The following is a 15753-nucleotide window of genomic DNA, read 5'->3' on the forward strand; positions in this document are numbered from 1 at the left end:
TTCTCTGGAGCGCAACTCCAGCGGCCCCCTAGCGGCCGCACGGAGACACGCATTCACATATGACTGTTACAAAATGCTCACATCTGTGTGTGTGTGTGTGTGTGTGTGTGTGTGTGTGTGTGTGTGTGTGTGTGTGTGTGTGTGTGTGTGTGTGTGTGTGGAGGCAACTTTAGGGAGGCTACTTTAAACCATGACTTTACATTATGTTAGATCGATTTAAAGTTCTCAGAAGGATGGATTTGATTGATTATAGATAGACAGATCCCACACATCCCCACAGCCCGTCGCCTGATTCTCGTTGGGTTCGCTCCTTCTTGGATTGCCGGCCCAAGACACGCAAACACCGTCTCCTCGGTGCGCCGGTGTGTAGGTGGGGCGGACCCTGCGTGGCTCCCCGGCAGCCAATCAGACACTGGAGCGCAGCTGGGTGCGGCTGTGACTGGACAAGGTGTGCACGCACTGATTTATGAGGAGATAACGTCCCTCCCTCCATTGGCTGCGCGTGTACAGAAGGGCAGAGCGCTAAATATCGGAGCTTCTTGCATCTTGACTCTTGGTAGTTTTATAGCAATTTTACCAAATGGTGAGTAAAACGCAGCTGTGTTCCTGTTTGTGTTATAACGTGAATTTGTATCAATGAGTCTTTACACGCTGCTTAAGTTGGTGTTGATGGGGTTGATTGCTGGTTGGGAAGTAAAAACTGCAGGTGAATGGAGGCTACTTTACTTTGTGATTTATTAACACAGACCATGCAGTCTGAAGGACTTGCCTTTTCCTAAGGTGACATATTCATTTCTGAAACCCTTTCTAGATCATGTCAAAAATGAGCAGCCTACATTCTCAATGCAGGTTTTCTGCCTGGCAAATGAATGCAAATACGTGACCATCTCTCTTCGGAATATTTACAGAACCAGTGGCCCCGAGGTGCCAGATCCAAGTTTGCTCTAAAGACATGTTCGGGTTTATGGTGTTGCAGACAGCTTGCAGCTGCGCCCTGGGGCAAAGAGCTCTCATTAATTACCCTTGCACAACCCAAGCCTTGTATTTACTATGTCATTGCTCTCAGAGGTGATTTACACGTGCAGTGTTTCCCAGGTGATCCTCCCTGTACCTGGTTGTGCAAACGCAGTCTAGTCTGACTGTGGTTTCTCTGGCAAGGAGTAGAGTATTACTGAGTGTTTGATTTGCGAATGCCTCTTTCTAGTCGGCTTTCTAAACCAACAAACGCAATCTTAATCCTGGTGATTGCTAAAAAAAAAAAAAAAAGCACCAAACATGTGTCCCGACAGCATAAACCCTTGATTTGTGTTAAAGGAATAACCAGACAGTTATTTAATGTGTGCTTACATTGGTTTATGGCCATGGATGAAGTGTAACCATCTGTCCCGCCTTCTGTACCCTCTCCAGTTGCACTTCCTGTTGCTCTTCAGTCGGCAGGGAAAGCTGCGGCTGCAGAAATGGTTTGTGCCAATATCAGACCGAGAGAAGAAAAAGGTGATCCGTGACATGATGATGTTGGTGTTGCCTCGTCAGCCTCGCACCAGCAACTTCCTCCACTGGAAGGACCTAAAGATTGTTTACAAAAGGTGGCAGCACAACGCACAGCATGGCATGCAACACTTCTATAAACCCTGATGGGTTCTGTTCTCTCAAACGCCAACTGTGAAAAGAAATTCATACATTTGTGTTTGATTTGTGTTTTTGAGTTTTTTATGTTTATCTAAGAAGTTATGTTTTAGCCGACTATTTCTATAGTCATAAATACACCTGACCAATAAACAACAGATAACCACAAATCTAGTTTGTCTAACTACAATTCTGTGTTTTGTTGTTATGTAGTCTTTGGCATCATTTTACCATAGAACTGGGGAACCTAGTATCTGGTCTGGTCATTTTATTATTGGCTACTATGCCAATAATTGATAAACCAATTGAAATACTTTGTGTTTTCTTGTTCTTGATTACAGATATGCTAGCTTATATTTCTGTACTGGCCTGGCGGAGCAGGATAATGAATTGCTGGCTTTGGAGGTGCTGCACCGATATGTTGAACTGCTGGATAAATATTTTGGTAATGTAAGTTGTCCCCTCATGCAGCAGTTCTGAGTTCCTTTGATTGTATATATACATATGAACAAAAAAACACTGCTCTCTCATCCACCCCTCATACTGCTGAGCAGGTGGGTGGGTCTCCATTTCTCAAGCTCAGGTCCTCTACCAAAGGCCTGGGAGCTTTAGGGTTTTTCTTAGGATCTAAGTTGTTCCTAATATTGGGCTCTTCTGGACTGAGATGTCTGATGTTTCTCCAGGTATTTGTTGGAGCCACTTCTCCAGAGTGGGGGTTACTGCTCCTAGTGCTCCAATGACCCCTGTTGTCTTCACCTTCCAGGCTCTTTCTAGTTCTTCCCTGAGCCTTTGGTATTTCTCATTTCTCATGCTCTTTTTTTTTCCTGTGAAAAAAATCACAACAGGTGTCCTCTGTTGCTTATTGATGATCACAATGGCCGGTTGGTTGGCCATTACCGTTTTGTCTGTTTGTATTTGGAAGTCCCACAGGATCATAACTCTGTCATTCTCCATAACCTTGGGAGGTGACTCCCATTTTGACCTGGGGGTCTCCAGTTGGTATTCTGAACAGATGTTTCTGTACACTATACCAGCTACTTGGTTATGGTGTCAATCTAAATATCTATCTATCTATCTATCTATCTATCTATCTATCTATCTATCTATCTATCTATCTATCTATCTATCTATCTATCTATCTATCTATCTATCTATCTATCTATCTATCTATCTATCTATCTATCTATCTATCTATCTATCTATCTATCTATCTCGCTATCTACTATCTATCTATCTATCTAGCTATCTCTCTATCTCATCTATCTATCTAATATATAGTTTAATAACTAAACAGATATATATTTAATATATATAAAATATTTTATAATCTATATATCTATATATATATAATATTATAATATATATATATATATAATATTATATAGGTATATATCTATATATATATATATATACATATATATATACATACATATTTAATATATATACATTAATATATATACATATTTAATATATATACAATATATTAGGCATTTTACTTTAACATGCTAGTGTTCAATAATTAACTGCAGCAAATCATCTGAATTACTGCCGTGCTAAAGGAAAATACAAACTGGGGAGGAAAAACCCTTCAGCTGAACTCTCAGAAGACTAAGGGTCTAATCGCTGTGCTGGAGATCAGGGTTCCTCTGCTCAGGCAACAGATCATTAAAATGCTGCCATCAAGCCAATCCTCTGTGTTTATTCATCCAAACAAAGTCTATTTTTTGTGATCAAATGTTTTTATTGTGCATCTCCAACATTTAAAATTATACACACTAACAACAACAGAATGAGTGCAAATGGGATATATATGCATATAACCATGATCGCAAATCCCCCTTTTATCTTAACCAAAGAATAAGCCGCTTCCCATGCTCTCCTTGCTGGCTGCATGCATCTCTCCATTATAGCAATAGGTAGGAGAGAGTTGGCCCATTGTTGCCATGACAAAGTATGTGGGGCTGCCATCTCAGTGCCAACGTCTTAGCTGCAGTGAGACCCGCCCACAGAATGCGCCTTTGACCAGAGGAGAATCCTAGGGTAGAGTTAAACAATGTCCTACCAAGGTCAACTAAAACTGGTCTGAGTCCGAAACTCCAAACTAAGGAGGCTGGAGTCAAAATTAGGAATTTAGGATAGTTATTTGTCTTTTTTTAGTCTAATCTAAGCTACTGTGACACATTTTACACATGCAAAAAAAAACAACAAAAAAAACATATTGATGGCCTTTAGTTGGTCCAAAAGTTTGCAGCAATGCAAAACAAAGGAGCTCACATCAGTTTTGTTTTAATGTCTTTGTACAGCTAGCCCGTATATTTTGTCATTCAGAATAATCATCAAGTCTTGACTTTAACTTTTATACTTTTTCTTATATTGCTGAATTTCTAACTTATAGAAAATAATTAATATTATAACTCCCAACACACTCAGTTGCTCAAACCACAGTCAGGTCTCTGTCCCATGGATCAGATGTAAAATGAGGGGAACGCTCTTTCCAGACTGTTGCACCTCCACTGTGGAACTAGCTTCTTTTGTTTTTCACATTGTCTTTCGAGTCAGGACTCATTTAACAAGCGGCTTAATACATTTTTATTGAAGTAATTTTTGAAATATTTTTTAAATCATCTAAATCCTTTGCTTTGTGTTTTATTTTGCTGCTCTGTCTTCATAAAATACTTTGTGTTTTTTTTTTTCATCTGTGATAGCTGCTTTGTGAACAAAATGTCCCAACTTTGTAAATTATTAAGCAGTATTTGTCACTTCAGGTGTGTGAGCTGGACATCATTTTCAACTTTGAGAAGGCCTACTTCATCCTGGATGAGTTTCTCATGGCCGGAGAAATTTTAGAAACGTCCAAATTTGCGGTGAATCTGTCTATGGAGCAGGCGGACACCCTTCAAGAGGTACTGCAACCTTTACCAAAACTACATCTCATGTTGCTTTCCTTGTTGCACATGAAAAAGCGTTTTTATGTTCTGCATCCACAGACAATGGAGGAATATATGAGCAAACCTGCCTACTGAGACACAAGAAGAAGAGGGCGCCTTTTATTCCAAGACTCCCAAATGTTTTTACGACTGGGATATTGAAGGCTGATTTTTATTCATCTCAGGGTTCCTAGAATCCCAGATTCATTGTTCAGCCGCATGTTCTGTGTGTTAGTGAGTAAATGGAGTAACACAACACAGTAAGGAAAAAATAAAGTCAATGCTTTATTAACCTCAGGAATGTCACATATGACCACAGTTAAGAAAGAATTACAAAAAACACACAAGAATTGAAGGAATCGAGTTGTGACTGTCTCTGTTTTCTGCGTGTGTGTGTGTGTGTGTGTGTGTGTGTGTGTGTGTGTGTGTGGAACAGGTAAGGCTGGTGAGACATTTACTGTGTGTATCGCCGAGCAACAAATTTGTATTCAGCAAAACATCAAATGAAAGTCTGAACACTGATTATTACTAATAAATAAGAACTTTTTTTTAAACCTACAGAGCTGTGTAAGTTGAATGTGTTTCATTCTTCAAAATACTTTATTTTCACTCACCCCCCCCCCCCCCCCCCAACACCTAAACAATATAGAATCTGAATCTATGCCCCTGATTAAATTCCTTTTACAACTGTGGCATCGCTTTCTTCTGTTTCTGGGTTCAGGTAACTCAGCACTTTCATCACAGCTTCATTCTCCAAGCTCTGAGTTTGTGTCTCTCCGCCCCTCTCCGCGTCCTCTGACTGTCTTTTTTCTTTCGGGCTCTTCACGGTGTCCATCAGGTCAAAGTATTCCTCTATTGCCTTTTCTAAGGAGCCCCCCGATGTCTGTCCAACTTCCTCTCTTTTTTGGGGGGCCTTGTTTTTGCTAAAGTCAGGTTTGGGGTACCTTGCCAGCATCTGAGCTGCTAAATAAGCTGCCAGCTCATCCTCGTCGACGGTGTCGTCGTAGTCATCTCTGAAAGTGTTGGGAAGGCGCCGTTGCGTGGGTGCGGATTCCCTCAAACGCCCGGTAGGATGAGTGTGAAGTTGTGACGGGGAGATCTTGTGCTGCCTCAGCTTTCTGGCAGGAGCTGGATCCTCCTCCCCTTCCATTCCCAGTATTTTGAGGATTTCCTCGGTTCTCAGCTGTTCCGGGGTCTTTCGCGCATAAGGTGGGCGCCTGTTGTAGAATTTGGCAGCAGGAGTCGCCTTCTTTGGGGAGATGGGAGAGAACTTGCTCTCTGATGGTGATAACTCATTGTTTTTTCTCGGCTTGCCTTGATTCATTTGGTCTCTGGGTCTGAGCAAGTCCATCAGGTCTTCGGGAGGAATCTGGTATTTTTGGGAGAGAGCAAGAAGCTGATAGATGACTCGTGGGTCAATATTATCTCGATACTGATTCTGAGGCACCCTCCTCACAGTCCTCTCCTCTTCCTCGGCTAGTTCTCGTTTCTGCTGCTCTTCCTCTGTTTTCTCGAGCACTTTTAAGAGGTAATAGTCCACCAAGTTCGCCACGTCATCCGCATCACTTGATCTTTTAACTGGAAAGCTGTCATTGCCTTCGTCATCATTATCATCATCATCATCTTCAGCTTCTTCATCAGTGTAATCAAGCCCCCTATCAACGTCCTGGTTACCGCCCCTCTCTTCATCCTCCTCTTCCTCCTGTTCGTCTAATGGACCCCAATCTGTGAGATCTCTGTCTATGTCGTCATAATCTGCGTTCCTTAAACTAAACATATCTTCATCTTCCTCTGTTTCATCCTCCCCCATGTCATCGTCTTCATCCTCGCGCTTCTGCAGGGTCTTTGCGCCTGTCAGCTTATCCAGCTCGTCAAACACGGACTGCAGCGTGGCCAAGTTCTGAGGCGTGTACTTCTCTTCTACGTTCTCTTTGGTGCGCTTGAAGCTACCCTCACGTCTCGCATCTTCCCCGTCCTCTTCCTCACCCCCCTCCCCTTCTTCCTCATCCTCAAACAACAAAGGCAGCTTCTTGTGGGCTGTTGTGTCTATTTGTCTCTGTGGCATTCTGGGATAACTCAAGCTCATTCCCTCTGGGGCTGGTCGGAGCAGAGCCGGCCTCGCAGCCTTCTCCGTTTGCTGGAGAGTGTTGAGCACAGCTTGGAGCAACTCCTCACTTTTATCCTCCCTTTCCTGATCCTCCTGCTCTTCCTGCTCATCTTGCCTCTGTGTCGGGTTAGAAGCCAGTCTCAGCATGGCACGCAGCTTTTCAGCGTCGTCCATACGGCTGACATCGTGCTGTGCAACGGGAGGTGCTCTTTGGTGGAGGCTTTCGATGTACTCCAACGCTTTCAGCATATCTGTGTCAGGAGCCCGGAGGACATCTCCTTGCTGTGAGTCAGATTCACTTCCCCGGAGCCTGTGGTCTCGGATGGAGGCACCGTCAACACCAGCGAAAGTGAGGAAGAGGGAGATCAAGAGAGGGCTGGCCAAGTAGATGAGGAACGGCCTGCCTGTTGGTGAGGTCTGAGGGAGTGACGGCATGGTGACGTCTGCAGGAGGAAGATAAACAAGTGCATATTAGCAGCACCGACCTTCACCCAATACAGTGAACAGGTTCACAAGGCTTTTTTTTTTTTTGGTTTTGTTAATTATTAATAATTAATTATTCTGATGACGACATAACAAAGAACTGAAAGATGTTTGCCATGTGTTCCCATTAGACCAAATAATTATAGTAAAGTATAAATACCTTTAAGACCCTTTTTATTGACCTTTTTTTATCTTTATCTATATTAAACCTGTTTTAGTCAAACTGTATAATAAATCTTAAAAAATTAAGAAATACCTGGAAAACAAACACATATGGTTTTGTGCAACAAACATTTCGGGATTACAGTATTTTCCTAATAACCCTCCTGTTGGCGGCTTTTGAGCCTCACATTAGGATGCAGCCTCCTTTATCCAGCAGCAGCGGCAGCAATATTCAGCTCCCGTTCAAATCGCATCAGCCGTCAACTTGCTGCTCTCCGGACTCACGTCGCCGTTGTTATGGTACCCAGTAAAGGTGGATTTTCACATGAAACCTCTCTCTCACCCTTTATGAACCTCCCAACATCCAGGTGTGGCTGTTTTCAATCATTCAATTCAGTTTTTTTTATCTGAGATAGTGTAATGAACTTCGTGTACAATAGAGATGACCAAATGGATTGAGTTTGTATTTTAATAATATTTAATAATAATGTTTAATAATAATGTTTAATAATAATAATAATAATAATAATAATAATAATAATAATAATAATAATACATTTTCAGCAGACTGACATTAACAGTTTTTGTTATATTTGTTTACTATTTTCAATTGATGATCATACTAATGCACTAAACTTAACTGAGCCGTTGGTTTTAATGAGTCAGATCATCTGTCAGATAATTATCAGCTTTTACAGAAAGCAAACGGTTCAGTACAGCAGAATCCAAAGCTGCAGGAGAACAAAGGCTCGCTGCGCACGACACAATATAACCTCCTCGCTTCAGTGTCTGTAGCGGAGCATCAGGTTGGAAAACAGCTGTCGTGGTAAAACCCAGTTTATTTTTTTTTATCAAGTATTACAGAATAAATAAACCCTTTTTTTGCCTAAAGACAAACATTAAACAGGTTTAGAGTGGAACAGACTCAGTTAGGCAGTTAAAAACGACAACCAGACCTACCTTCTGTTCTTAGTTTGTGTCGAGGCTCGTGGGTGAGTTGAGCATCTCTCTGCCTCGCGCTTCAAGTCTGGTTTAAGCACCGCGGACAGCTCCCCGTGTTATTAGAGGCGTCCCCTGACTCGTGCGTCATAAGATACGCAACTCTCTCTCTCTCTCTCTCTCTCTCTCTCTCTCTCTCTCTCTCTCTCTCTCTCTCTCTCTCGTCTTTTTTTTTTTTTTTTTTACTTTGCGCGCGCCCGCAAGCACATTTACACAACAGGCAACCCCAACGCACGCGCGAGGTTCGTTTGAGTCAGCCAAACAAACGGCCCTGCGCTCTCTGATGTGAGAAGGGATTTGGTTCATGCAGCCGCCACCTCTTGGCGGCTTCTGTCGCAACTCATAATGAAATGAATAATTACAGGACTATATTTAGAGCCGCACCTCTCTTTGAAGGTTAGAGCTAGAACGCCGTTTTTCATGTTGTTGTCTTTTCCAAGTGCTGCGGTTGAAGAAAGACTGAAGTTCTGCTGTAAAAATTGGCGCAGAGGTGTAAAGTAAATTGGCACCAAAGAGGGTTAGTTAACTGGAGTAGTTGTGACTTATTTATTGTCAAACCCGGATAAACAAATTGGCATCTGTGGCATCCTAGTATGTGGAGCCGAGGCCTTGGAGTGATGCTGTCATTGACTGGTGTTGTGTCTCCGCTGCAGCAGAGGGACAGAGACAACTGAAGTCCGCCGATGACTCACATATGGACTCCGCCAAAGCCCGAGACGGGCGGGGTGACAGGACTGCAGAGGTGTGTGTGTAAGTTTACTTGTGTGTAAGATAGATAGAATATACTTTTGCCAACAGCCACTGTGTGTAGTCTATTTTTGGCTCCCTGTCAAATCGTGCCAACTAAGGAGCTGTGTGTGTGTGTGTGTGAGAGAGAGGTGTTTTTGCAGTTTCATTCATAAATCCTCCTGCTTGCTGCATTTGATTATAGCTCCAGCTATCCTCCACTGACCTTCTTATCTGATGTTCAGATGTTTTTCTTGCTTGCCGCTTAGTCCCGCTTGCCGTATAACAGTGCCTTGCACAAGTATGAATCCCCATCAAACTTTTTCACCTTTTTTCACATTACAACCAAAAACCTTAATGCATTTTATTGGAATGCTATGTGACAGACCGACACAAAGTAGTGCATAATTCTGAACTGGAATAGAAGTGCTCTTTCCATGGCTCTAGTTTGGTACAAGTGCCAAGAGCTGTTACTGAAAGAAACTTAGGAGATGCCATTTCTAATTTACAATAAACCATCAAGGGGACATGACAAACAGTTATCTTCCTCGACCGACTGGGGGTTAGACAAGATAGAGCAGAGACACAAAAGCACAGAAGCACACATTGATCCAGGCCGAAAACTAAAACTGCACATCACATGAAACATGTCATACCCACTGTTAAACATAGTGGTGGCAGCAAGGGGATCTGTGGAGATCCTTTTCTTCGGCAGGAACAGTGAACCTGATCAGAGCTCCTGAGAAGATTGACAGAGCTAAATATGGGACGATCCTAGAAGACAAACTGTTTTAGGCAATGTAAGTCTCGAGTTTGAGATTGAGACTAACCCTAACCCATACATTCAGAGTTACAGAGCGATGTTTGAGATCATAAGATATTCATGTACTGAAATTGACCGGTTACAGCTCCAAACCTAAATCCATGTCACAGACACTGCCCAACCAATGTGGTAAAACCTGAGTTACTCTGCAAAGAAGAATGAGCACCAATGTCAGCCTGTAGATGTGAAAGCCTAGTAGAGACAGAAGGACTTTCAGTAGCAGGTGGTGCAACAACATATCCACACAGGAGGGACAAATTCAAATCAAAATACATACGTTTTTATTCAGGACTTTTGTTTGTACAAGGTTTTGAAAAACACCACTTCACAGTTATGCTATACTTTGCTTTGTTAACATACAATCTCAGGACAATACATTTACAAGTGCTTGTGAAAAAGTTCAAGTGCCATGAGTACCTGGACAACGAACAGTAAATTTATTTTGTTTTTACAAGTCAAGATCTTTTAGATCGTCCAATGGTGACTCACAGATTATCTGTCCATTGAAATACAAACTAGGCAATGGGCAGGTGGGGGGTGGTGGTGGTGGTGGGGGGGGGGGGGGGGGGGGGCTGCTGAGTCATATAGCAAAATCCTTTCAGATTTATTATGAAACTTTAAAGGCTTAGTTGTGTCACATTCACAACATTTATCTGGATTTTTACAAAGCCCAGGGGGGAAACAATAAAGCCTAGCTTTCCATTTTTGTTACTCAAGGTATATTAGGACCCAAAAACCCGCATAGCAAACCAGAACAATAGAGGATCCAATGTCTGTCCAAGCCGAACACAGTTTTCTCCCCTCCCCAGTTTTCCCTCTAACAGATACAGTGGATGCTCATGCTGCACCAATTTCATACTGATAAAGCCTGTGCTGTCAGGCTAATTAACTATGGTTGTGTTCCTGGCAGCGGTACTGGTAAACAGAAACCAATTACAGCTCACTTCCACCCACTTGTTCACTAAAAAAGACAGAAGACTTTTCAGGTTGATTCAACTTCCTGTCTTCTAATTAACAATGCCATAGTCTCATTAAGCGGAAATGTTGGGGGTCAGCTCCTTCTCAGACAGTGAATTTAAATCTATTTCCAGGATGGAAGCGCCAAGAAGATGGGCTAGATCCTTTTTTATGTGTGCAGTTCACCAGCCATCTGTGTGCTGTTCCAGCTTTCCTCCTTCATCGCAAAGGCATGCAGGCTGGGTTAAATGATGCTCCACACCAACATGTTTTGGTTCTGCTAGCAGTGTGGACCTGCAGTGGCTGGATGCTGACCCCTTTGGGGTTTTTCTCAGTTTTCAACCTTATATGAAAATTTTGATCTGCCATGGAAGCAGGCATGCACAAATATTCGTACCCTTGATTTTTTTAAATGTCTGGTCAAGTTGCAAACAACAAAATTGATTAATTAACTTTAATTCATTTTCTTGTGGTCTCATGTGAAAATCAACTCAAGAGTAGTGCATCTGGAAAGTGTGGTGCGTGTTTGTGTCAGGCACCATTTACTCTGATCCCCATAAATAAGGTTTATGGCAATCAATTGTCTTGATAAGTCACCTAATTGTATGTTGTCCAGGGAGGGAGTTGTGGGGATGTGTAAACCAGAACACTGTTCAATCCATCAACCAAAAAAAAAATGGAGAGACTATTGGAAAACTGTAAGCCTATTAAACATCCCTGCTCACCTAAAATGGAAGGGTGGGCAAGGACAGCAGTACCCGGAGAAGCAGCCAGCCAGCCTACGGCAACTCTGGAGGAGCTGCAGAGATCCACAGCTGACGTGACAGGATATTTTAACAGGAAAAAGCCACATGCTCTTCAAACCTGGCCTTCATGGAAGAGTCATGAGGCAGAAGCCTCTGTCATGATTTGTGGTTATGAAGGACCTAAGGGCAGAGAGTGGCTGTGGCAAACAATGTTTTTTTTAGTATGAAAATACAAAATAAACCCAAACCCAATAAACACCTTGAAAACAGGACAGTCCGATTTGCAGCTTCCCAAATGCCACATGGGGCCACAGCCAAAATGTTGTAGAATGTGCTCTGGATTTGAACTTCTTGGTCGACATTCAAACTGGTAGAAAATTAAAACTGCACCCTAAACATCCTTCACCCTTTAGCAATGGAAGGTGAATGGAACTAAATACAGGACAGTCCTACAGGAAACCATAGGCTGTCTGAAACTTAAGGCCGAGGTGGGGGTATTTTTCATCCAGACACAGAACCAAAACCAACCTATCGGATCTACAATGGAACGGTTCAGATCCAAGCATGTTAATGAGTTAGAAAGGCCTATTGGACGTTCACAGAGCCTCTCAATCCAGACTGACTAAACTTGAGCTATTTTGCAAGGAAGAACTCATGAATATACCCATTGTGCAATACATTGAAGTTCCTTGTTGTAACAGAACAAAATGTGAAAACGTCGAAGGGATATGGACCTTTTTGCAAAACAAATGAATAAATGCTGACGTTTCTGGTGTTTGTTTTTCATTCAAATCTCCCAGCAGACGCTGATCTCTCCCAGCAGACAGCTTCTCCTCTTTTTACCTTCCCTGCCTGTGTGTTTGTCCCCCAACATCTGACCTGCTGCTTTTCATCCATTTTAACTCGCCCTGCCAGCCAATGATCCTGCGTCGTAGCTCCGGCTGTCAGGCTCTTGGCAGCCACCTTGTAGAGACAGAGTGATGCAGGGAGGTAGAGGGAGTGGTTGTGAATGGGCCTTTGACGTCAGCCTCTTTGCGGCGCTCCACATTAGCATGTGTTTGTGTGTCTGGGAACGGTCGATGCACCGCGGCTTTGCTCTTTTAGGCTTTTGTAAAAACTTGTGATCTGTCATCTGTCCGTCTCTGCAGGACCTTCATAGCACGGACATCTGCAAAACAATTTCAGATATGGAAATGGCTTTCCCTTTATGTTTGTCACCATTCCCTGAAAAGATGAAAAGCAATAAAGCCAATTAATTCTGAAAATAGCATTTTCACCCCCTCACATCTGTCTGCTGAATAGAGAAAGGGACACACAAAGGGTCTTACTAACTTATTTATATCCCACGTCCATGAAATTCTGGTCTTTCACTCAGTTGACTGATTTCAAATTATTTCAGCCAGACACCATTGTTGTCCATGAGGTCAGATCCATTGTTTTCTGCATTTTGTCTATTTTCCTCCCTGTTTAGATGAAAATAGGGAGCCCACTGCAGGTCAAAAATAATTTGCATTCACAGGAGTATGAGTCATCCCAGCTTTCTGATCAGAATACAGCAGAACCAATTAAAGCACTTTAGCTGCTTGTGGAAATCTAAATGAAATGGACCGAACCTGTGTCACGTATGAAGAATCTCGAATGGACCTAAGGCTAGAATTCATCCGTTATAGACAGGATGTATAGGTTTCACAGGTTCTGTAGCTTTGCCAACATACTTTCAGCTCTCTATTTTAAGCAAAAATACAAACAAAAAACATTGCATCTGAATTACGAAACCTGCCCTCATTTCATTTGCAAAACCATGTTGTGCAAGGTTAAATCATTTTTAAAAACAGGTTGAAGAGATAACATTTATTGCCATTAGAGAATAAACACTCTTTATTTATTATTAAGCAAATTATTTTTATTAACTGCATCTGCAACAAGTATGTGTTTAGTCTTAAATATCAATTTAATTATCACAGTTTTAAACTGACAATTTATATCATGTCCACATCTCTTTATGCCACCTTTCTTGGCCACTTATTACATAATGTATCTATTTTTTGGCGGTAGAGTGGCGTTGTCACTTTCACTTCTCCTCACTTGTCAACTATTCCCATGCACCCATCCACAGCTACTTCCTGTTAGTCTGAGAGTTAACTGTGTTAACTTCACAGTGAGCTTGTAAACTTGGAAGCAGAGCCGGCCCAAGGCATACACGAACTAAGCCCCAGCTTAGGGCCCCCAAACCATCAGGAGACTCCCATAAATGCTTGACATTTAACACAGATTAAAATAAATTGTATTTTTTTTTTTATTGAGAATGACTATTAAATTTGATTTGTTGCTTACAGCATAGAACAAAAAGAAAGATATTAAAGTGTTTAAAATGAACATGTAAGGTTTACTTTAATTGGCACGTTTACTTTGTAAAAGTACAAATAATACTTTTAAGAAGCTGCACAGGATGTTGGTGCACAGTCATCAGAAAGGCCCTGATTGATGGATTTTCATGCTGCTGATAAGATGATAAAAATATAATGGTATCAAGATCAATGATACCAAGATCTGGAGCAATCATCTGAAGACCAGTTGGTATCTAACGCAACGCAACCCAGAGCTGATACCAATTTCAAGTTTCAAGAGGAAGGACTCAGACAGATTCAGCCAGCTGTACATTATGCACAGCTCTGCTGTATCTCGCCTTGGTTTCCTCCTCTTATCTCCGTTTCTCTGCTCATCACAGGAAGTCATAACGAACTGTTCTAGTGCAGGTGGATTCTTGTTCAGTAGGGTTTTATTTATTCTTCTGTTTTCTATGACTTGGTCAGAGGGGCAACTCCACAGGTCGCCATCCAAGTTGTCTTCCTCAGGAGAAATGACTGACTGATTAGATGGAAATCCTTCTTTGTCAAAATATGTCCAAACCTTTCATCCAATATAGCGTCTATGAGGGTACTGGCTACTTTGACACTTTTTGCATTTTATAGCTTTGGTCTCTTATCTCCAGACTTTTGAGGAGACAATAAAGGAGGTGCCTCCTATGGGTACCTGCCTTCATATTTCTTTGCAGATGCTTTTGCAAACGATGATTCAATCTCATGTTCTATGATGAACTCACTGTCACTTAAAAGGTAATGTGGTTATGCTTCTCTAATAGAAGATATCTACCAGCAGCAAGTAGCTCCGTTATTTTCAAAAGACATCAAATGAGGCCTGTCATGCACAGAAATGTTAAGTGGCCTAAACTTGGATTTACAGCAATTGATCTGTGGCTCCTGGGCGCAAGATGAGGGCAGACGGGAAGTAACCCAAGCATCAGACGGATGCCAGCTAATCACCTCAAACCTTGTTGTTTTGTGTTGATTTTTGGATGCCATCAAACTGAACACAAACCATACCCATTTAGCAGATGTTTGGCACATTTTATTAAAACAAATATTTGATTTTTCTGAAACCCTGCGGTGGGTCTCCATATTTAACAACTCAGTGTTGCTGCACAGTTGTTAGTGAAAAGGAATACACCACTGGACAAGAATTTTAATGCATACAGGCCAGACAGCATGCAGATCATGGATCAATATCTGCTTGGTTAGAGTAAAAAAAAAGGGTAAAAAGGTTAGAGTAAAAAAAAAAGGGTAAAAAGGTTAGAGTAAAAAAAAAAGGGTAAAAAGGGTATTTAGTGTAGACAGATCTTCTTTTAAATCTAATTACTGTCAAGATCTTTGCTAATCTGCTAAATTAATCTTAATACAGAGGGACACCTTTTCATCTAGTAAGTATTAGCAATAGTGACATGTTCATGACAGCTGCTCTTCCATAAAAAGTAGAGAACTTTAATGAAATTTCTTCCAAAGTGTATCCCAAGGCAACCCAGAAATGTGGTAATTGACTAGGGCCCCATCTCTCATCCAATGAGTGCTGCTGATAAAAGGTGTGGACAAGGGATGGATGAATATACGGGTGAACATATCATTCAAATGAAACTCTGTTTCATGTTTTTCCTTTTGATTTACACATTCAAGGCTGAACTGGTTTGGTACATGAGCGGATGGAACTGGCTGCTTCATGATTTGTTTTCCCTGATTTATTCTATTTCTCTGGTGCTTTAAGTAGGTTCTGTGAAAGTAAACAGCAGGAGAGTTCTTTGTAGAAAACACGTTTTTCCAAAGGATGTGTTTGAAAAAAAAAAACCCAGACCTAATGGTTTGGGTT

The 15753-nt window shown here is 41.7% G+C and overlaps 2 protein-coding genes across 2 annotated transcripts; one reads left to right on the forward strand and one right to left on the reverse strand.

Moving 5' to 3' along the window:
- The first annotated feature begins 497 nt into the window (after positions 1-497).
- Positions 498-5184, forward strand: ap1s3a (adaptor related protein complex 1 subunit sigma 3a). The gene is made up of 5 exons (XM_012863189.3): positions 498-583; positions 1408-1586; positions 1968-2076; positions 4392-4529; positions 4614-5184. Exons 1-5 carry the CDS (start codon positions 581-583, stop codon positions 4647-4649), a joined length of 465 nt encoding a protein of 154 aa, XP_012718643.1. The 5' UTR covers positions 498-580; the 3' UTR covers positions 4650-5184.
- scg2a (secretogranin II (chromogranin C) a) lies at positions 5167-8373 on the reverse strand. The gene is made up of 2 exons (XM_012863183.3): positions 8266-8373; positions 5167-7103 (listed from the first exon to the last, which is right to left on the reverse strand). The coding sequence occupies exon 2, from the start codon at positions 7093-7095 to the stop codon at positions 5224-5226; it is 1872 nt and encodes a 623-aa protein (XP_012718637.2). The 5' UTR covers positions 7096-7103; positions 8266-8373; the 3' UTR covers positions 5167-5223.
- Positions 8374-15753: the final 7380 nt, after the last annotated feature.

Source organism: Fundulus heteroclitus, chromosome 18 (assembly GCF_011125445.2).
Source record: "Fundulus heteroclitus isolate FHET01 chromosome 18, MU-UCD_Fhet_4.1, whole genome shotgun sequence".
NCBI classification, from domain to species: Eukaryota; Metazoa; Chordata; class Actinopteri; order Cyprinodontiformes; family Fundulidae; genus Fundulus; species Fundulus heteroclitus.